Raw genomic sequence first — 22,215 nt, 5'->3', positions numbered from 1 at the left:
GACTATTTTTATAATATAGTTACAAAGTCAGAAAGCTATTTTAATCAATATTCAAGTTTTAAATAACTTCAAATGTTACACTGTTAAAGCTTATTTTAATGGGTAAATATTATCATGTAGACTTAAATTCCTTAACTGATATTTAAAAATAAATGGGAATATGTTATTTTGAAATATATTTACTAAAGCAAGCTGTTCTAATCAACTGAATCTGGAAGAGGTGAGGGGAAGTCTGATTCACTTTAAGCTTTACAGCAAGTCATGTCAAACACTTTAAAGTCCTCAACCCGGGACTAACTAATAAAATGTTGTTGATGGGAGGCGCAGTGATTGGGACCATTTTGAGAAGGTACAAGGCTCTCAAGATAGAGGCTGGAGATCAAAGGTTTCTCTTCTCTTCTGATAATCATATTAAATCTGGCTTGAAATACTTGTGCATTTATATGAAGCATGAACGTGTTGGTGAGACAGAGTGAGACAAACCTCTCACTACTAATAATTAAATCTGGGACATGCTTTTTTAAGTGATGAAAAAGCAACTATCAGAATAAAACAAATCAATTGATCCTACTGCTTCAGATATTCCCATAAAAGGTTCGCTGTGTACAGGAAAGACATTCAGCTTTAGCATAGGAATTTGAGAGGAGAATGGCTATTAAAGGCTCACTGCTTTGCGAGTACAGTAGATTCCCTCTATAAAGCTGGTGTTAGGAGATAGCACTCACACTTGTGCTATATTAAGCTTTAACTGCAACTTCCAAGTTGCACAGGACATGATTTGACCCTTGATTTATCCAACCCATGTACAGCATAATCAAAGAAGGAATGTCCTTATGGATAAAATGTGTCTCGTGAACACACCCAGCCCTCTTGGTGCTTTTGCTCAAGGTGTTGCCCAGTTGAGGAATTCTCTCTGATGATCTCATCCCAACCTTGTGCCGGCGACCCGGAAGGAAGGTCCAGCTGAAGGCCCATCAACTTCCTGGCCTCTCCAGTACTCTCTCCTCCTCCTGAACCTAAGGCTGCTGGGTGGATAGTTTCTGTAACAGCCACCTGCCGAAAGCAGTGCTTTTCAAACTGGCTCTTCAGGGTGCTCCCAGGGTCACCAAGGGAGGGTGGGCTGGGCAAAGGCACAACTGAGCACAGGGAATTTGCCATGCTTCCCTAGAGCAGCTCTTCTAGAGGTTTCATACATAAGCTCTGGGGAAAATTCTGCTGCTTTAAAAAACTCCTGAGAGTCCAGAGGTACTGAGCAAAGAGTAAGCACTCAAGAAACCTCGATGATTTTTTTTCTTCTATAAAATACATGGACTCATTCCACAAACACCTACAGCGTGCCAGGCGCTGTGCTGGGTACAGACCTTGCAAATTTGAATAAAGCAAAGTTTGCACCCTCGAGGAGCACGCTTAGCGTATGCATCTGTCCCCTCTAAGTCTTTGTGAAGGCACTTCAGAATCCTGTCATGACTGACGCTCATTAACCTCATCAATAAATCTACCTGGGAAAACCAAGAAGCAGAGATGAACAAATTTCTGGTTGACAAAATGTTGGATAAACCAATTTTTGCAAATAATGTCATAATGGAATCTACCAAACTTGGACAGGAGAGTACTACTGTAGTGGAAAAAGCATTTGCTGATTGTCTAGAAATCTAGTATGAAATGGCTTCTAAATACACGATCTGTAACTACAAACAGATGAACACGTAGAACTTGCCACCTGATCAGCTTCAGCTTCAGAAGGGTAGCCCTTGTGTTCTTCCTGAATCTCCTGCACAGCACCAGGTGCATGGACAAGAAAAGGCAAAGAGGGGAAAGAGAAACACGTGCAAACAGACAGGTGAAAGACAGAAGTTCTTTTTTAAAGAGACAGTAAGCATGTAAAAGTCGACACACCTTTCATGGCTTTGCATATCCCAACATTTTCCCCCTTGGAGTTAAGGAAAGAACGTGTAGGCCATCTATAGCATCCTCAGCCTAAAATGGAGTATCTATTCTGTGTTTGTGTTGGGGTAGAAAAATGAAAAGCAAACAAACATCATGGGTTTCAAAGAATGTACTGTCTTTTTAAAATCAAGCAATACTGCAGCATACAGCCAAGAAACAAAATAACAGACGCATAACATGCTCATAGAAAATAAAACATACCACAGAGGGCAAGGAACAAAATCAAGCCAAAATACAAAGGCAGTTCAAAGACATGTGTTTTAAAAAGGAACTATTATGCTGTCCAGGGGTCAACACCACTGGAATTAACAACATTTCCACACACATGTGCATGCGCATATCACATGCTGGGGTCATACATATGCAGATACACACAAACACTCTGTTACTTACTGCTAATTAAATATTGTGATTTATGACTCAAAACCATATTAAATATTTCTAATTACAGTATCAACGTGCTTCGAAGAAAAGCGTCACATATCTTTATCTAAATTTTTTCCAATCCCTTTACACGTATACTCTTCTTAATTTCTTTAAGGAATCAGTTTTTGAAACTCTAAGAACTTGGACTTTTAGTTTAGCTGGTGGTATAATGAGCATGAATATTGAAGATGACAAGATTATAACACCTTTTAAAAGTTGTATCAAGTCTCTGAGGCTGAAAATATTAAAATTTAGCATCAATATATTTTTCCTTCAAGAAACTTTGGTTCTAATGACTACATTTCTTTAAGAGGTAATCAGTGAAGAAGTAGCAAAGCTTTAAAAGAATTTACTCTTTCCCACCTTTCATTTTTGTCAATACAATAAAATAGCTACTTAAAATATTTTTATACTTTATCATCAGATTGAATTTAGTACACAGTTGGTACTGCTACCCTTCAGAGCAGGACAATTTTTTAAATGCAGCCAGGTTTTTAAAATTTACATTCTTTTTTTAAATACAAAGAAAACGGAATCATTCTTTGATAAAAATTTTAAAAACAGAAGAATGAATGACTAAACAACAACAATAAAAAAAACCCCACAGCATTTCAAAGTCCATGCAAGTGTAAAGCCAAACACTAATATTTAACAATGTGAATCAGTGAAAGAAAATGATTCCCATGAGCAAAAGAAAACATGATAAAAACAAAATTAAACAAAGAAAAACCAACTAGAATAACAAGAATTTGATTTAACCTGCTTATTTTTGTACTACTTCATTGGCTTCAATAAGATTAAAGCTTTAAAACTGAAGTCATGAAATGATTCTGTCAAAATCCACATTGTTGTCATTTAATGGAAATAGGTTAATTTTCAACATCTGATACTCAGGTTTAAATGCATGCACATTACCAATCTTTGTCTTGTTTTATGAATATTCTGAAATAAAGGGAAGGAAAATCATGAGGAAACTATAAACTATAATCTACGAGCTGTAACAGCTACCTCTATATTTTAAGAAATACTAAATGGGGCTGATTTTGCTAAATTTATCTTCAAGATTAGCACTTCTGCTTTTGGGATTCAGCATGCAGACAGGAAATCTTACTTGATCTTGTAATCAAGACTTGAAATCTTACTTAGATCTCCTACTCAGGAAGGAGGACAACTGACCACTTTGTTGTTGTTCTTGTTGTTATTAAATACTTCAGCATGAATTACATGACGAACGAGGTTAAATTAAGAGGACTCTGTAGGCCTAGCCTTATAAACCCGGTGCCATGAATACCCATTTGGTCAGAATTCATGTAACACAACAGAAGTCAGTATTGCACAGTGGTAACAATTTTAGCATCCTGCCCTCACACACACTGGCTTTTTCCGCACATAGAAACGTTGTAACAAATAAAGCATTTCTAGTGAACACTGAAAGCTATGACACAGCAGAGCAAACTGATCTGAGTGACTCATAAAATCAGTGAGAAGGCAAAGAACGCTAAATAGACTAAGTGTTCGATAAAGCACAGAAACACACGAGGAGGAGGCCCATGGGCTGAAAGCCAAATATCCTTACCCTTGTATCAGGCCTCCTGAGAACCTGTCAGTTAGAACACAGAACATCATCAGCACGGACACGTCACTACTGACCTATGAAAGATGCCATTAAGTTCGCCAGCCCATGCCCTAAGAAACATCATACGCCTCCAAATAAAACCGAGCAGATCGATCCTAACACATTTGCCCTCTAAGTTCCATTCGATATCCAATCAATCCTAACACATTTGTCCTATAATTTGCAGGCAAGTCTATGACTTGGAGAAACTTATTGCCCTTAGGCTAAGACAAACTACATTATTTTAAACACAAACCCCTTCTGTCAAGGGCTATTACAAGGCAGTGTGAACAGGCTGTGTGTGAAAAATTCATCTGTGTGTCTGTTTGGAATACTGAACGCATTTTCCGCATAGAAACAATGATATGAAAAGGCGGTTCTGCTCCCAAACCAGCCCACAGAAACAAAACAAAACCGAACCAAGAAACCACGAAAGCGCCCACAGCTGGCGCAGAGCACAGCTCAGCCACAGCGTTAATGGGATCATAAAGCCTAATTAAGCACAAATCTTAATCTGGTTTCTACAGGAATTCTATTTCCAATTTGCACTTGGGACTCCAGAATTAAACTCCCCGATGCGGCCGCCCCACAGGGAGAAGGTGCCCGTCCCTTACTCTAGCCCAGCCCCGCTGCATGGGGAAGGGGTGGCCTCAGCTGGGAAAGGGTAGCTGCTGGGGAGGGGAGGGCCGGGGAGGGCAGGCTCTGTGCAAGGAAAGCCAAGCTTTACTAAATCGGGACACTGATTTTAGAGAGGTTATTCCTGTGACTCCTACTTGAACGTGCAGCATGAGCGTTCGGGGAAACAGCCCAGAGAACGGATGGAACTTTTGAAAAGCGAATAGTGCTAACAGTCTGAGGAAGACATGAATCATCTGTTCCCCACTCTCGAGTCTGAAATCCGATCATTGTTACATACGATAAACACTGGAGGTTCTATGGAAAACAGATCACTTTAAAAAAAAATCACTGTAGGTTCTTATTAGCTTTATAGGTTTTACTCAGGAAAGATAAGACGATCACATGAATACGAGAATATAGAGGTCATCATTGTTACCATTAAAAGAAAATACTGTTTGAAGTAAAAAAGCTATCTGAATTAAGGGATGCTGTAGCTCAAAGGGAATTAAAGCCCAGAAGTTCCTAAATATAGACTACTTAGACTAAGAAGCTTAAACCTGGCTTTTTTTTTGAGGGGGTGGTGGTGATGAATATTTTTATCATCTTAATTGTGGTGCTTGTTTCACAAGTGGGCACCTATCAAAACTTACCAATCTGTATACTTTAAATATGTGAAGTTTATCATTTGTTAATTACAACAGGAAAGTTAGTACAAAATAAATAAAATGCATGCTTATGTTAATAAAAAACTCAAAATGGGACATACATAGTAATAAAAAGTCAAAATAGTCTCCCCTCCCAAGCTTCATTTGTCAGTGATAACCACGTTTAACGAGACTTTTTTTTAATTCTGAGGGTTGCCTCCATAACCATGAGTATGTTTACACCACTACTTCTTGATTTGTCAGCTTCAAACAGTACCTAGTGACCTAGCTAGATGAGAAATATGCTTTCTCAAACTACTCCCTCCCTCTTCCCAATCTCTGCTGATTGAAATTGTAATTTTTAGTTTTTTATTGTTGTCCTTCTGCAGCAGCTGCATCATTTTAAAAAAAGCTCATGAAATAATTTTTCGGTGGTAGACACTCTTCTAAGAACCTTGTATATACTAACTCATTTCATTCTCAGAACAACCTTGTGAGATAAAAATTATTATTGGCCCCATTTTTTGATGAGAAAACCAAGGCACAGTTAAGTAATCTGGCCAAGTTCAAGGTTTCAGAGCAAGTACTTATAACCCAGATAGTCTACTACACCGCCTCAGCCTAGCACCTCTGTTTAATTAACCCACATTAACTAAAGCCTTCAAATGTTCATCTGCTTTCTCTTAACTCCCTCAAGGGTGGATGAAGAAAGCAATACCACGAACCTCTTCCCTCGCTTCTCCTTGCTCCCTCCAAACCTCTGCTCCAACAGGTTATTATTTTCACTTTTGTTCTGTAACTGCAATTAATTTTGTAATGTTTTGTCTATAAAGTGATAGTAACAATTGACAACTAGAAAGCAGCATTCACAAGCAGCATAACTGGGCCTTAGATGTAGCAAATATACCACTGTCAACAAGCCTTTTGCTACTGGAAGGAGAAACTAAATCAAAAGGAAAGGGGCAGGATGATCATCTGCTTTGCCACCCACACAATTCTTCACCTGCTGTATGTAAGTCCTCGCTACTCTTGGTCGGAGGCCGGGAAGGTCAATGGAGGTCACCTGAGTTGATACCCATGTGTTTCTGCTTTATAGTTTTCATCTCTCCTGAAATAAGCCATTTCAGGCGCACAGAGAGGTTCATTTCCTTTTTCTTGAATCTGATTCTGATCGAAGCCAGAGAGAGGTGGTTTGAAGTCAGGCGGCCTGGGGCCAGCTCTCACCGGCAGACTCTGGGCCTCCGTGTGCCTGCACTCGGCCTCAGTTTCTACACGTACAAAAGGAAACGAGTCTATGAATGGCTGCGAGGTCCTGACCAGCGCTCAAACCCTAGGAGTCATTTAAGCTTCATTGGAAGACTTCAGAAAACATCTCCCCAAGCTAAACTTGGTGGGGGGCAAATCGGCCTCCAAGTGCTGACGGCCCTCGAGAACTCAGCCAGCCACACAGGCTGTATCTTTCTTTATATTCTTTATTATACAATGAACTGGTAAACCTCAGTGTTTACCTGAGTTCTGTCAGTTTTCCTAGCAAATGATCGGACTCAAGGAGGGACTTGTGGGAACCCCCGATTTGTAGCCAAGCTAAGCAGAAGTTGTGGGTAACCTGGGTACCCACTACTTGAAACCGGCATCTGAAGTGAGAACTTCTGTGGGACTGAGCCCTTAACCTGTGGGGTCTGCACTAACTCTGGTTAGTATCAGAATCGAATTGAATTGTAGAACACTCAGCTGGTTTTGGAGAATTCGTCAGTGTGGGGAAAAACCCACACATCTGGTGTCACAAGTGTTCTAAGAGGGTGGGGATTCAAACCCAAGCTGACTGGTTTTAGTGCCCACGCTCTTAATCTCTATACAGCCCCACCTAAACCTGTTCCCTTTCTGAGGAGGCTGACAAATGCCCTCAAGGCTTAATGCCCAGAATGCCCTGTACTGTATTTTTTGGAGTCTCTTTTCTATGAATTCCACACAGCCCAGCCCAGCCCCGCCCCTGCGCATGTTAGGTGCTCACATCACATTTATGGAAGTGGACTGGCGTTCAGCAATTACAATACACTCCTCTTGTAGTCATTTTTACATATATACATTTTCATAGAGTAATAGCATACAGTAAATGAGCACTGTATGCATTTCATACATATGCTGCCCTTTTCAATACATTAAACCTCTGTTGTAACACCCACTATACAGATGAAGACGCTTGAGGCTCAGCAAGGTAAAGTAACTTGTTGGGCAGCTAGTCAGGTACAGGGCTGGACTCAAGGCAAAGTGCCCTGACTCCAAATTTTATGATCTTTTTGATAAACCATATGATTCTAAGTGAAATAAATACCAGTTTTGTTTTTTTTTTTTATAAATGAGTTATCTTTGAGCTTACACCTCTAAGAGTCTTCTTTTCACAAAATGATTGTAATAGTGGAGTAAAAACATCACTGTTCTCTGTTTTAGGCATAAAGTCTATAAAGTAATTCTGCTTTAGCAATCAGACCACTACAAAATGAGTTAAAGAGTTTGACCTGTTGGGTCAGGAGATCGCTCCGCTTGCTGCAGGAGCCTCAGTAAGCAGGAGTCTGCACAGCTTATTCCTTACCACCGGCTGCAGCCAGAGGCCAAGGACAGGCCAATACAAATCTCAACCAGTCATCCAAATACAACCCTGGTCTTTGGGAAACAAGCCACACCTGAACCTGGCCTGACTCTTGTCAAAGCCTAGCCTGAAACAATCACTCTCCACTCTCTAAAGCCCTCCAGGAAATGTGACCAATGAGCCGTTCAATGAAGCATGCTGGCCCCAACTGCCATGTACAAAAGGGATGAGCATACTTGCAACTGAACTAGTACAGGATAACTGCTGATACCCTTTCCACTAACCAGATTCTAACATCTTTATTCGCATAACTATATGCTCCATTTAAATAATACTTCTGATATATCATGAATTGTTAGAAATATTAATCAAAATTTATTCTACATGCAATATAGAGTCGTTGAGCAGTCTGTAAAAATCTTGACTTTTTAAAAATTAAATTTCTAACTTTGAGATAACTGTTGATTCACAAGCAGTTGTGAGAATAATAGAGATTCCATGTACAGTGTACCATGTCACCAAATTTCCCCGATGGTGGCATACTATAAAACTATAGAACAATACCAGAACAAGGACCCCGACACTGACACAGCCAAGATGCAGAACAATTTCCTCACCACCTAATGTTGCCCTTTTATAGCCACATCCAGTTCCCTCCCAGCCCCTCCCCTTCTTAGCCCCTGGCAATCACTAATCTGTTCTCTATTTCTCTAATTTTGTCATTTGAAGACTGTTACACAAATGAAATCATACAGTATGTGATCTCTTGGGAGTGGCATTTTCTACTCAGTGTAATTCCCTTAAGATTTAGCCAATTCTTTTCTCTGTCCTCTCTGTTCCACTGTTGAACCCATCCACTGAGGGTTTGGTGGTTTTGTTTGTTTGTTTTGTTTTTTGTTTCTTTATCATATTTTTCAGTTTTAAAATTTCCATTTGGTTCTTATCTCATATTTTCTTGCTGAAACTTTCCTGTTTCTTGTCTCTCACTTTCTACGTCTTCATTGTTTCAAGCATATCTGTAATTGTTTACTGAAGCAGTTTTATGATGGCTTCTTTAAAATCTTTTTCACCGAATTCTAACATCTGTCATCTCGGTTTTGGCATCTACTGATTCTCTTTTCTCATTCAGTTTGAGATCTTTCTGGCTCTTGGTATGATGAACGATTTTCAGTGGAAATCTGGCCATTCTGGATACTAGAAGAGTGCGGGTCTCATGTAACCCTTCTGTTGCAGCTGCTTTCTCTGCCGCTGCTGCAGGAGCAGAGGGGCGGTGAGCACTGCCTCATTACAGCCAGGTGTGGGTACAAGTCCTGGTTCCCCTCTCGGCCAACGCTGCCATCAAAGGACAGGGGCCTCCTAGTTACTTCTGGGTGGGGGTGAGCGCTCTAGCTCCCAGTTAGGCTTCCGCCCGTACCTGCCCAGCTGGGAGTGGCAGGAGCACTCATGACTGACGCCACTGTAACCACAGTGGAGGTGTGGCCTCCTTGCCAGTGGGCGGTAGTGAAAGTCCTGACTCTCCACCAGGCCTCCGACACCACAGCTGCAGGGGTCATTGTGCCTTGCTACAGCCTGGCAACGGTGGAATCTAGGCTCCCCGCTTGGCCTCGCTGGCAGGGTGGGTGTGGGGCCGGAGCACAGTGGTGAGTTGTCTAAAAGTTTTCTTTCTACTCGGCTGCCCCCTTCCTGTCCTTTGGCTAGAGAGACTAGGCTTTTCTTGTCTGCACCCGTTGGCATTTCTGGGTTGCTGGCTTCTTCAGCAACAAGTCTGGGTTATATATGGCAAAAACATAACCCAGGGATAGGACCACCCTGTCGTTCCTTAGGTCCTGAGGTCCCTAACCGGTCTGCCTTCTCTCTACCTTTCAGGGCATTCTTACGTCTATTTTATAGATAATGTCCAGGGTTTTTATTTGTACTGAGAGTGAAAAATCAGAAAAAAGTACATCTGCTCCATCTTTCCAGAAGCAGAAGCCCAAATCTTGATATTTTTAAGAAATAATTCTACTCCACAAGTAATCCTGAGAGATAGGATAGTACTTTGATATTACAGTGGTTACCAACTGGAGGCCTATTGCTCAAACAGGCAGTAGCAGGGTTGTTTTTGTAATTTAATTGTTTTTAGGGGGACATGCTGCAGTCTCCAGTTCTTCACAGCCATGTCTGTTTAGCTTGTTAGCTATACCCTGTAGACATCTGTGTTTGCAAACTCTGATTTAATAAACAGATCACGAAGCCAAGCTATTAACAGTGGACTATGGTCATGGATTCGAAAAGATCATGCTCAAGCTTCCCTCCTTCTAGACTAGTACTCAATTTAAGAAGTATTAACTAAGACCGAGCTCAAGCATAATGAAGCCTTTCCCACACACTGCATCCCATTTCCCTCCAAAGCCCTTCTGGAAATTTTTGTTTAGGATCCAAAGTTTAATCACTGCACTAACCTATTAAATGATTAAATTTAGTATAGGACTCTCTCCATTTTCTCCTTTTTCTTCAGAATGTTTATAGAAGAGATCTAGCTAATGTGTGTGCAGGGATGAGAGTAAGAGAAACAGGAGGAGAAGGACAGAGGGGTGGTGGTGATGGTGATGATGATGATGATGATGACGACGACGACAACGACGACGACGATGTTGGAGCCAGAGGAAAGAGTATGATCACGTTAAAACTATAGTGTCCTAATTTCCTGAAGGCTGGCCAGAATCAAATCCTTTTGGACAAAACAGAATTGAAGAATGTTCTAGAAAGAAAGGAATTTAGAGACTTCAAATCTAATCCAAATTCTCTTAACCTTACACAAAAGGAAACAGACACTCAGAGGTTATACAAGGTCACAAAGCTAACCAGTACCATCTGTACTACTCCACCATGTTCCCTCTTCTTGGCCTAGTTCTGCTTTGCAAACAATGGAAGCTGATCAACTGTGTCACTTCTGCTAATAGTTCCTAAAAATGTTTCATTTCAAGTTATAACTGTACTTTTTCATCTAATCTTTGGAACATTACATTCAGATCTTGTTCTTAAATGTTTTGACAAATTCAAGAGAGAGATTTGTACTCTTTCTTAGCCCGTTAAAAATGGAAGCAACTGAGTTAGTAGTAGGGGGTGGGCAAACAAAACATTTTATTACATTTCTTCTAGTACTCTTAATTATCAGGTAAATCTTCAGGATGACTTGGCATTAAGGCATACATTTATTAATTTAGTTAATCCATAATCCACATAATAGCTATCTACTCTTTCAACAGGGACAATGTTTTCCAAACTTCTGTCATCTTATATACCACCTCTACAAGTCTGGTTTGCTATATGCATATCACCTGTACTAATATTAGTATTTATCTTTATGTTGACTTTTATTATTTTTTTTTAAATTTATTTTTGGCTGCATTGGGTCTTCGTTGCTGCGCGCAGGCTTTTCTCTGGTTGCGGCGAGCAGGGGCTACTCTTCGTTGTGGTGTGTGGGCTTAGTTGCTCCGCGGCATGTGGGATCTTCCCGGACCAGGGCTCGAACCCGTGTCCCCTGCACTGGCAGGCGGATTTTCAACCACTGCGCCACCAGGGAAACCCTTTATGTTGACTTTAAATCCACTCTTTTTCATATTTCACCTGGCTTTAAGTAATAATACCCATTAAATCACAAGTCTGATGTGCCAGGTTTTCTACTACACATTAAAATAATTACATAACTGTTAAAACATGTCCGTGGGCATATCATCTAAACTCATCTCATGTGATGCCAGTGATATTCTTACCACACCTTGGGTGATCTGACCCTAAGCTAACTGTCAATTTATGACATGGGTAAATAATAAAACAATTGTACTCTAAAATCTAACGTGAGTTGCTAATTATTCAGGTTTGTGGGAATGTACCAGAAATGTATGGTCTCATCACCAATTTCAACAGATACAAACCTAGGGAAGCTGAACTTTTTACAATTTATTGTACGAAATAAATAGGGACTTCCCTGGTGGTCCAGTGGTTAAGAGTCTGCCTTCCAATGCAGGGGACGCAGGTTTGATCCCTGGTCAGGGAACTAAGATCCCACATGCTGCGGGGCAACTAAGCCTGCCCACCGCAACAACTGAGCACGCAGGCCACAACTAGAGAGTCCACGTGCCACAACTACAGAGCCCACGGGCTCTGGAACCCACGCACTGCAATGAGGAGCCTGTGCACCACAGTGGAGGATCCCTCATGCCACAACGAAGATCCTGCGGGCTGCAACTAAGACCCTACACAGCCAAAAATGAAATAAAATAAAATTAAATAAATGAATGAACGAATGAATGAATGAAATACATGAGGGTGGAAGACCTAAAGAGATATTTCTCCAAAGAAGACATACAGATGGCCACGAAGCACATGAAAAGATGCTCAACATCACTAATTATTAGAGAAATGCAAATCAAAACTACAATGAGGTATCACCTCACACCAGTCAGAATGGCCTTCATCAAAAAATCTACAAACAACTAATGCTGGAGAGGGTGTGGAGAAAAGGGAACCCTCTTGCACTGCTGGTGGGAATGTAAACTGATACAGCCATGATGGAGACCAGTATGGAGGTTCCTTAAAAAACTAAAAATAGAATTAACATATGACCCAGAAATCCCACTACTGGGCATATACCCAGAGAAAACCATAATTCCAAAAGACACATGCACCCCAGTGTTCAGTGCAGCACTATTTACAATAGCCAGCTCATGGAAGCAACCTAAATGCCCATCGACAGATGAATGGATAAAGAGGATGTGGTACATATATACAATGGAATACTACTCAGCCATAGAAAGGAACAAAATTGGATCATCTGTAGAGATGTGGATGGACCTAGAGTCTGTCATACAGAGTGAAGTAAGTCAGAAAGAGAAAAACAAATATCGTGTATTAATGCATATATGTGGAACCTAGAAAAAAGGTACAGATGAACCTATTTCCAGGGCAGGAATAGAGACGCAGATGTAGAGAGTGGATGTGTGGACACAGGGGTGGAAGGGGATGAATTGGGAGATTAGGTTTAACATAAATACACTACCATGTGTAAAAGAGGTAGCTAGTGGAAATCTGCGGTATAGCACAGGGAGCTCAGCTCGATGCTCTGTGATGACCTAGATGGGCAGGATGGGGTGGGGGGTGGGAGGGAGGTCCAAGAGGAAGGGGATATATGTATACACATAGCTGATTCACTTCATTGTACAGCAGAAACCAACACAACATTGTAAAACAATTACACTCCAATTTTAAAAAAGCAAATTTAACAATAATGTGTAGGATATAATCCCAATCTTGTAAAAATAAGTAACAATACACCATCAAAAAAAAAAGAAAGAAAGAAATGCATGAGACACACTGTTCCCTGCCTTCAGAGATTCTGATTCACTGAGGGGACGGGGACCATGGAAGCTGCATTTCTGCAGGCACCCCAGGGAGTGCTGGTGCGGGAACACCCAAGGGCCACATTTTGAAAAACAGTGAACAGGAAGGCAGTACAAAATTTTAAAAATCACTCTAGCTTTTCAATAGGATGACTTGGGTTCAAACCCCAAGTCTAACTGCATGATACTAAGCAAGTCACTTAACCGCTCTGAGCCTTGCTTCACTCATCTGTTAAATGATGATTATAATAAAAGCCATCTCACTGGGTTGTTTTAAGAAGTAAATGGGTGATACGTCACAAAAGTAATACAGAACCATAGAGCGCTGCACATGCTAGAGGGCTGATGAGGCTGCAAGCGCTCTGCTCCACAGACATCTGCTCCCGGTTCATTACTGACACTGAGCTTAGACGATAATAAATTAACCCCCAAACTGAGTGTGTATTTCAAATAAGATATTTGCACAATATATAATTTCAAATATTATCAACGGATGACTGCACATTAAATCCTCAAGGAATTGTATCTGGATCTTCAGGGCCAACCCCTCTGGCTCCCATGCCAGAGGTGTCCCAAAGGCCCACGCTGGTTACCCTGATTCTAAGAACTACTTTACACACAGCATGTAAAGTTATCTGTGGTTTAGAAACATCTTATGCTTTTATTATTTAAAAGAACTCTCTCCTTGAAGAAAACATAACAACTCCTGAATTATAAATTTAACACCAAATTTGCAGACTTGGTTACAGGGTGAATCTAACAAAGACAATGATTTAAAAATGCTCTCTTACAATAATTCATCTAAAGCTTTAGCAATGATCTGATGTAGGCACTTAAAATTCAATTTACAAAATATAGAAAAGCCTTCTTTTTCTCTGAATACCATCTGTTAAACCATTCCAACACGAGCTAATTCTGCTATACAAAATTCGTAAATAAACTAAAAAAATTTTTTTAAAACCTTAGTTGCTTCATGTTGAAGTGTAGATTCAGTCTGATCTATTAATGTAGAGGTTAGACAGCTATGCACACAGTCACCGTCCTTTTCTAGAACCCACACAGCACTAACAACTATTCAACCATAATGAAAACATTACAGTTAACACATAATTGTCCATAAAGAAAATCAATCCGAGGTCTAAGAGCTATTCTCTGCTAATATGGGTCCTTGAGCCTCTCCACTCAGTAGGGCAGTTTCTCCGCTAACGTGGGGCAAGAGGGCACCTGGGACCAGTGGGGTCAGCAGCTGCCCAGTGACCAGCCACTCAGGCGTAGGTGACGCAGCAAATGCTTCTCCCACCTGGAAGCGGCAGTCACGTTTTGCCCAGTCAGGTTCTGAGGAACAGGAGCCCCAGCTCCTCCGACGTGGGCAAACACGAAAACCAGATAGCGGAGAAACCTATCAAGAACTATACTGCCACTCTTCTGGCTGGCCATATTATCCAATTTCTGTTCATCTTCAGCCATGCTCTCCTCTGGGAGGCGTAAGCAACAGCATCCAATGGCTTGGATGAAGCAAGTCCAGCACCATAGCCAAATCTCAATTACACAGCCTCTGGAGTCAGTTTCTGCACTTGTTACAGGACGGGCTAAAGAGGAAGTGAGGCTAGAGCCCTTCAACACGGACAGCTATTAAGAATGACTTAACATCGTTATCGTAGCTCTTGAACTCTTTGTAAGATTTGATGCCTGGCAAGGACTATGATTTTGAGAGCCGTTGACCTAGGGTAGGACAGGATACTAAAATGTAATTCATACATACTTGTGAAAATCTATTCTCTCTTACTAGTGGGCAAAAATGACTATAATAAACTGAATCCTCAATTCAAGCAAACTGTACTACTGAAATGTAAACATGGTTTCACTTAATGTACCTGTTAATAGTTTCTTGACATTAAAACAAAGTTAGTCTTTAGCCTTAACAAAGATGGAGCACGCAAGCGTTTTATTTGTTAATTGATTCAACAAGAATTTATTGAGCACCTGTTATGTTCCAGGATCGTGCTGGGGGAGCAGTGGTGAGAAAAAGAGCCCCAGTCTCTGCTGACAAGGAGCTTATCACTCTTAACTTTAGAATAAGCAGGGAATCCAACTTTTAAAATAAACAAGAAGAGATTTCTCAATTCAATAAGGACTAAAAATTGAGGCTGCCCATACAACATTCTCGAGATTTTGCAAGTTTTTGCATTCTAGTATCACACATTAATACTGAAAACCCATAGGTAGTACATAAATACAGAAACAAATTGTGAAGTTAGGGAAATACTATCTATCAGACATTTTCTGAAATTCACAATACTAATAAAGAAAATATAGGCATTTATTATAATCAAATCTAAAAATATAATATATAATAAAATAATAAAATGGATCTGGATTTTTAAAAGAATGATCATAATCTAAAGTCAGCTTTTCCTCTCAATTATAAAACTATGATCGCATATACTAGATCCTGGTAAAAAATGTCTCTTCTAAAGTTCAGATCTATAACAACAGAGACCCTTTCACCCTTGTTCCCAAGCAAATGGCCGGTGAGCATCAAGGGGCCAAAGTCTCACTCGAATTAAAACTGCAATGCTTCTTGGCTACTTAGCATATTGAAAATGAATTAAGGACTCAATTCCGCTTACCTTGTAATCTCTGGATACATTTTCTGATGTCACTGAACCTGAAATCTGACTAGAAATTGTAGCAGCTATAAGCTGTTTACACCATTCAACATGTGATCCTGTAGGACTAAAAGAAATAGTGCAATTAAAATATTTTAAGACATAGGCTCTGAGTGAGAAAAATGAGCACTGACTAGGGATATATGTACATTTCTTTTTTTAGAGAATGAACTTTAATTAGACTATTTGGTTACCTTTACATTTAATGTAAGAACTGAAATATCGACTGACCACTAGGAAGTAAGATTAGGTTCCAGGTTGATTTGAAATGAATCAACCAATTTATTTTAAGGTTAAGATTCTAGGCCTCAGACAGTTAAGCACGTTATTTTCCAGCATTTAATAAAATATCACTCAATTACAATTATATAGAGTGAATATTCTTAATGTTAGTAGAAAATTAATTCTAAAGTGAAATATTTATCTTACAGCATATGCTTTTCAAAAATGCAATCAATTTCATGCTGGTGGTTTTAAATCTAGAAAACGATGTAATTTCAAGCGAATCAAAGTGACTCTTAATGGAGCAAAGCTGATTGTATGATTTTAAAAAGAACAGACTAGAAAAGTTATGTCCTGTGTGTAGTAATAATGCGACCTTACATTTCTGTAAGTGCTCTGACAACGTACAAAAGGCTCTTCCAGGCCATTATGATATCAGAGCCTGACAACCGCATGTGATAAGAAGGCAGAACAGGGACTAGCCAACAGGTTTCTGCGATGAGAAAATTGAGGTGCAGAGGCGACATGGCCCGTCACAAAGTAGTGGGGCTGTCCTTCCAGGATATGGTACCACCAACGGTGACCAACTCACAGAACCACAGGGCAAAACAGAGGCCGGCGCCACAGATGCTAGGCACTGCCTTACAGGAGAACACGAGGACGCAGAGAAAATGGCATCTCGCGCTTGTGTGCTGCTCTCAAATGTTCAACACAGTTCTGCACACAGCGCCACCTGAGCCTCACAGTGACCCACCTTACAGAGGAGAAAACTAAGGCTCTAGCGTTCGACTAAGGTCACACGGCTGGTAAGTGGTCGGGCTGTGCTCATCTGACTTAAAGGACCACGTAAGCAAAGTAAGCACTGAGGGAATTAAAAATTGCCTCCAGAGGCCAGGCTCCTCTCTCAACTCATGAAAGCACTGAAGAAATCAAGTAAAAGGGCAAAAGATACTTATGAAAGTTTACCTTGCAGGTAGCTTTCACTGTAAACAGTGTTCCAGACCTTTGAAAATCTCATCACTAATTAAATCCACACTCGTGTACTGGAAGGATAGAAAAACCTGGAATCCCTAGGCAGTGTGTAAAATAACGTAACTAGTGAAATAAAGACATCTGATGTGCTCTACGAGCGATCTAAATTGCATTCTCTGACCAGGACAGCCTAGTAGTTACCTGTGGGGCCGAAAATATAAGTTAAAACATTCGCTGAATGGGCAGACATTCCTGTCATACGCCAAGACTCTATTTACCACAATTAATAACTAAGAGGAAGAAGGAGGGGAAAGGGAGGGATATTAGTTTCCTCTCAAAGGCTAAGGCACCTTTTTTGTCCGGTTCTCCCATGCTTTTCTTGCCAAGCTGCCTTTTCCTCTGCCAGCACCTGGGCCTGAGTGCAAATCTAACAGCAGGAACCCACCTGTTCACCCACCATGGACGGGGCGGGTTGGAGGGGGGCTGCTGCTATCCTCTACCTTCCTTTCCCCTTCCTTCTAGTGAGGACACTCCTCTCTACGGTAGGGAGTTGCCCTCCGCATGTCACAGGATTCTGCAGGAGGGGGAGGGCGATCCCTTGCTCCTCCTCCACTTGGAGGCGAGGAACCCCAAGCTTTCCTCTTGGGTCCGGAGCTGTGTAGACCCGCCCCCAGCACTGGCGGAGGCCACTCCCCACGTCCATCACCTCGAGGAACCCACAGAGGCAGAGAGTAAGACATGAAGAAAACAGAGATGAGAAGCCTCATCCACACTGTCTGCAACTCTGGCTCTGAATGTGCCTGCGGCCATCTTTCGCCCTGGCTGCAGCAGTGATGGCTGGAGCTAGAATGATCTGTGTTTTTGGTACCTGCAACCAGAAGCATCCTGGTCAACAGAGTTATAAACAGGGTGGCATGGTGGGCTGGTAGACAGGAGGCCTGGCTCCGGGTCCTGCTTCTGTCACCAGCTAGCTCCGTGACCTCGAGTGAGCCACATCCTCTCGCAGGCCCACAGCTCCGTCAGCATTAAGAGAAGTACGGTATTCAGCAGAGAGGGGAGGGCCCACGGTCCACGGCTGAGCCACAGCTGCAGAGCCAGGGTCTACTCTGGGGGTCTCTTAAAAGAAGAACGTGAACCAGAGCCGGTCACAACGACGGGACTGAGGAGGAAGGCCACGTCTCCTCCCCCCTCTCTGCTCTTTAGCCAGTGCAGTCTCCCTCCACACTCCTGGTGGCAACAATCACTTGCAGTCTGGGGGCTCCCAGCTTTGTTTCTCCAGCCTGGACTCCCCCGATCTGGACACCGAGGATCCCATGAGACAGCTCCACTGGTCGGTCCCAGAGACCCTGCCGGCTCCACGTGTCCAAACCAGCATCAGCCGCCCAGCCTGCAACCTGCCCCTCCAGGCCTCACGTTTCCTAAGTCAGGGAAAGGCACAGCCTCACCCAGGGGCCCCAGGCCCCAAAGCTGGGGTTTACCTTGGAGCCCACGCCCCACTTCGCTCTCACATCTGAATGCTCACCGAGTCTCGTCACTCTTATCTGCTAAGTATCATAAGAACGCACCTTGCCCATCCCTATTCCAATTACCTTTTCCAGACGCCCATCCTTTGTCCGTGTTCTCCCACCTTGTGAGTTTAAGCCCCACCTCTATGCTGGTGACTCCCAAATTTTGGTCTCCAGCCCAGACACCACCCCTGAACTCCAGGCTTAAATAAACCAACCGCCTCTTTGACATCTGCTCTGGGAAATCCAACTGATATCTCATTACTGTTATATCCAGGGCTGAGAGCCTGCTAACTTCCTAACCCCACTCCATGTAGAGGCTTCTCCATCTCAGCAACATTGTTTTCCGCAAGCCAGAGACATTGGGATTGTCCTTGATTCTTCTTCTCTCCTACCCGACAACCAATCTTCGCAAACCCTACTGGCTCTACCCTGCAGATTTTCTTCAAATGATATCTTGAATCGGATCACTTCCCTTCCTCCAGCCCACGGCTCCGGTCGCAGCCACCATCCTCTCTCGCCTTGATAACTGCGACAGCCTCCCACCTGCTAGACTCTGATTCTACTCCTTCCCCTTCCGGTGCGTTGTCCACACAGCAGCCGTGGAGAGCGTCCTGAAATCCACACCAGGTTTTGTCCCTCCTCTGCTCCCATGACTGTCCACCATCTGCCCCTGTGACCTCTCTGAGCTTGTCCTCTACTGCTGTCTCCCTAGCTCCCTCCCTGCTGGTGACACTGGTCTGCTGGCTGAGCCCTGAACCCTTGGCTCACCCTCCCGCGTCAGGGAGCACAGGCCTGTGCTGCCACCTGGATGTGTGCATGACTAGGCCCCTCACCTCTTCTGGGGTGCTACTCAAAGGCCACCTTTCTCAGCTAGGCTCTCCCTGACCACGCTGCACCAAATTCCAACCACTCCCCAGAACGCACAGCCCCACCACTTCCTACCCCCTCCCAGCTGACTTTTCTTCCCCAGCACCTAACACAGAACACATGTGACGTGTTCTTCTGTCTCTCTCTCTCTCTCTCTCTCTCGCACTACAAAGATGCTCCACGAGGGCAGGGATTTGTGTGTGTGTGTTCCCTGCCGTATCCTCAGGGCTAACACAGTGCCGGACACAGAGCAGGCACTCATATTCGCAGAATAAATGACTGAGAGATTAGCGTTTCCAGAACCAACTTAACCCAACTCAGTGAGACGGCCCACCTGCAGTCCATTCACAACACTACTGCACAGCAATTGTTCTCAAATGCCTACCCCATCCTGTAGCTCCCCTGATGGAAATCCTTTTGTGCCCCCCATAACTAGGGTGACCATATAATTTCTCATCCAAACCAAGACACTATTGTGAGTTGCAGAAGGATGCTACTGATAATTACACTGGCTCGACCAGTACCCTGTACCATCTGGGGCCAAAGAGACCACAAAGCCCACCCTACTTGTAGCTAAGGTGGTTATTAAAAATGCAGAATTTCAGGCTCTACCCAGGAAATGGTGGATTAGATTTAGGGTGGGATCCAAGAGTCTGCATTTGAATCAAGCACTGGAGGTGATCCTGACTCAGGTTATACAGAACTGAGCAGAGACGCATCGGCCCAGAAGACAAAGGCACAATTCCTTGGAAGGCACACAGGCCCCTTCAGGATCTAACTCCTGCCTTCCCGCAAGTCTTCTCTATTACCAGTTCCCCACATCCAGCATCCAGCCCACATGGCTGCACGGTCCACTCCTGTGGCCAAAAAGCATCCCCTGCCCCCGTCCCGCCACTAAAAACTAAAGCGAATATCCCACCTCCGTGTACCGCAGTGCAATGGACCACAGCTGAGGCTGTGGAGCCTTTTTGAAAAATTCTAACTCCTGGGCCTCACCCAAACCTCCTAAATCAGAAGCCTCAGGACTGGGGTCTGGCCGCCTGGTGTTCTTAAAAAGCTTCTCAGATGATTCCCACGCACACCACATCCAGAGCACTTCCAAGCGTACCTCCACCCTGGCACTTATCACACTTGATTTCAATGGCTGGTTTGTTTGTATTCTCCACTAGATGGTAAGCCAGAGAGCGAAAGCCGTCGGGCGTTATTCTCTGACTCTCCAAGCCCTCATACATTGCAGAGTATCTGCAGGTGAGTGAATCCCTGACCATTCCACGTACTGTCTTGGCTGTGATTAGTTTTCAGTGAAGCTGACCACTTAGGTAATTACTTTATTAAAATACATTGTAATTACACTGAGGTAGAAACAAAGGGAATGTTTCTTGTTGTTCCTCTGCCTTTGGAAACTCCCAAAAGTTCAGCTCAGGGGTGTGACTGAGACAGGCAGGAACCAGCATCTGAAACTGACCCAGTGGTGTTACAACACTATGTCTCGCCTAATTGCAGTTTAGCGTCAGCGAAATGGCCAAGATGTGGAAAAGCTGCACATTCCAGGCTATGGGATCACCCACCCCTTGTCCCGAGTGTCCGGGTGGCCCACCCAGTTGGATCTGGTCGGTTTGTGCTTCTAACTGATTCATCTTAGTTCTCGGACTGCCTAAGAAGCAGTAGGCTTACGTGTTTGTGAAAACAATGAACCGGTTCCTTCAAAGTGTGAAGAACTGAAAGTAAACGATGATGTGTTCTCGAATCGGGAGCAGTTTGGAAGTTTTCCATCCCAGCTTTTCAAATGAGGGTATCTTTGCCTCTATCTGCGCTAGCCCGACACCCACGGGGTTCCGCCCCCCAACTGCCCCCTACCAACCCCAGCATCAAAGACCCCAAGCAGCGGCGGCGGGATTTGGGTCTTCAGATCACACGAAGCAAGGTCACGCTAAAAAAGGGGCGCCGGGGCGAAATTTCCTCCCAAACGATTCGTGGCCGGGGCAAGGGCTGCCGAGGTGGCTCCAAGGTGCAGTAGGAAGCGGCCTGGGACGCGGTTTGACAGCTGTGAAGCCCCTCGGGGTGCGGGGAGCTCCGGCGCGAGGCGGAAGTGAGCCAGGTGCGGGCCCCGGGGACCAGGCGGGGGTTCCCGGGGCTCCGGAGGGGACGCGGGAGGGGGACGCCCCAGCTCGGCCTCGGCCCGGCGCGCGGGGAAGGGGCAGCCGGGCCTCGCGCGGGGCCCTCGGGAGTCGGGGAGCGGGAGGCCGCGGCAGCCGGGCCCCGCTTACCTGTCCAGGGTCTCCACGCTGGGCTGCCGGGAGCCGGCGGCGGGGGCCCCCGCGACCCGAGGGGGCCTCCTGCCGCCCGCCGGCCCCGGGCCCAGGCCCCCGCCGCCCTCGCCGGCCGCCGCCGCCGCCGCTGGCCTGTCCATGGCGCGCCGAGCCCGCCGCCGCCGCAGGGAAGCCGCCGTCGGGAGGGGAGCGGCGCCCCGGAAGGTCCAGCCGCGCGCCTCTGGCGGCCCCGATCTGCCGCCCGCCCGGCTCAGGCGGCCGCCGCCATTAGCTGTCACCTGGCGCCCCGCGTTACCCACAAGGCCTCGCGCGTGGGGTGGGGGGCGGGGAGGGCGGCGCGCGGCCGGGAGCCGGGTCCCCCCGCCCCCGCCCCGCCCGAACACCACCTGGGCGCCCGGCCCGCGAGCCGGCGAGGTAGGGCCCAGGCGACCGGGCACGTCCCCAGCCACTTGGGGTCGAAATCCACCAATGGATTATGCAGAAAGAACG

The 22,215-nt window shown here is 44.3% G+C and overlaps 1 protein-coding gene across 9 annotated transcripts in view; it reads right to left on the bottom strand.

The window, feature by feature from the left end:
• MTMR1 (myotubularin related protein 1) overlaps window positions 1-22,015 on the bottom strand; it is a 67,386-nt gene extending 45,371 nt beyond the window's left edge. For 2 of the 9 annotated variants that reach the window (XM_057539131.1, XM_057539135.1), the window contains exons 1-4: window positions 21,724-22,015; window positions 15,849-15,954; window positions 3,950-3,973; window positions 3,289-3,315 (exon numbers count right to left, since the gene is read on the bottom strand). In XM_057539131.1, coding sequence (XP_057395114.1) covers window positions 3,289-3,315; window positions 3,950-3,973; window positions 15,849-15,954; window positions 21,724-21,866 — 300 coding nt within the window. In that variant the 5' untranslated portion in view covers window positions 21,867-22,015. Of the gene's footprint in view, window positions 1-1,720; window positions 1,772-3,288; window positions 3,316-3,949; window positions 3,974-15,848; window positions 15,955-21,723 lie in introns of all 9 variants that reach the window. The other 7 variants (XM_057539133.1, XM_057539137.1, XM_057539132.1 and 4 more) reach the window with 4 other exon arrangements.
• Between the last annotated feature and the right edge of the window lie 200 nt (window positions 22,016-22,215).

This window comes from Balaenoptera acutorostrata, chromosome X (assembly GCF_949987535.1).
Source record: "Balaenoptera acutorostrata chromosome X, mBalAcu1.1, whole genome shotgun sequence".
In the NCBI taxonomy this organism is placed as follows: Eukaryota; Metazoa; Chordata; class Mammalia; order Artiodactyla; family Balaenopteridae; genus Balaenoptera; species Balaenoptera acutorostrata.
The sequence above is the reverse complement of the archived record's forward strand: the minus strand, read 5'-3'. Positions and strand labels throughout refer to the sequence as shown.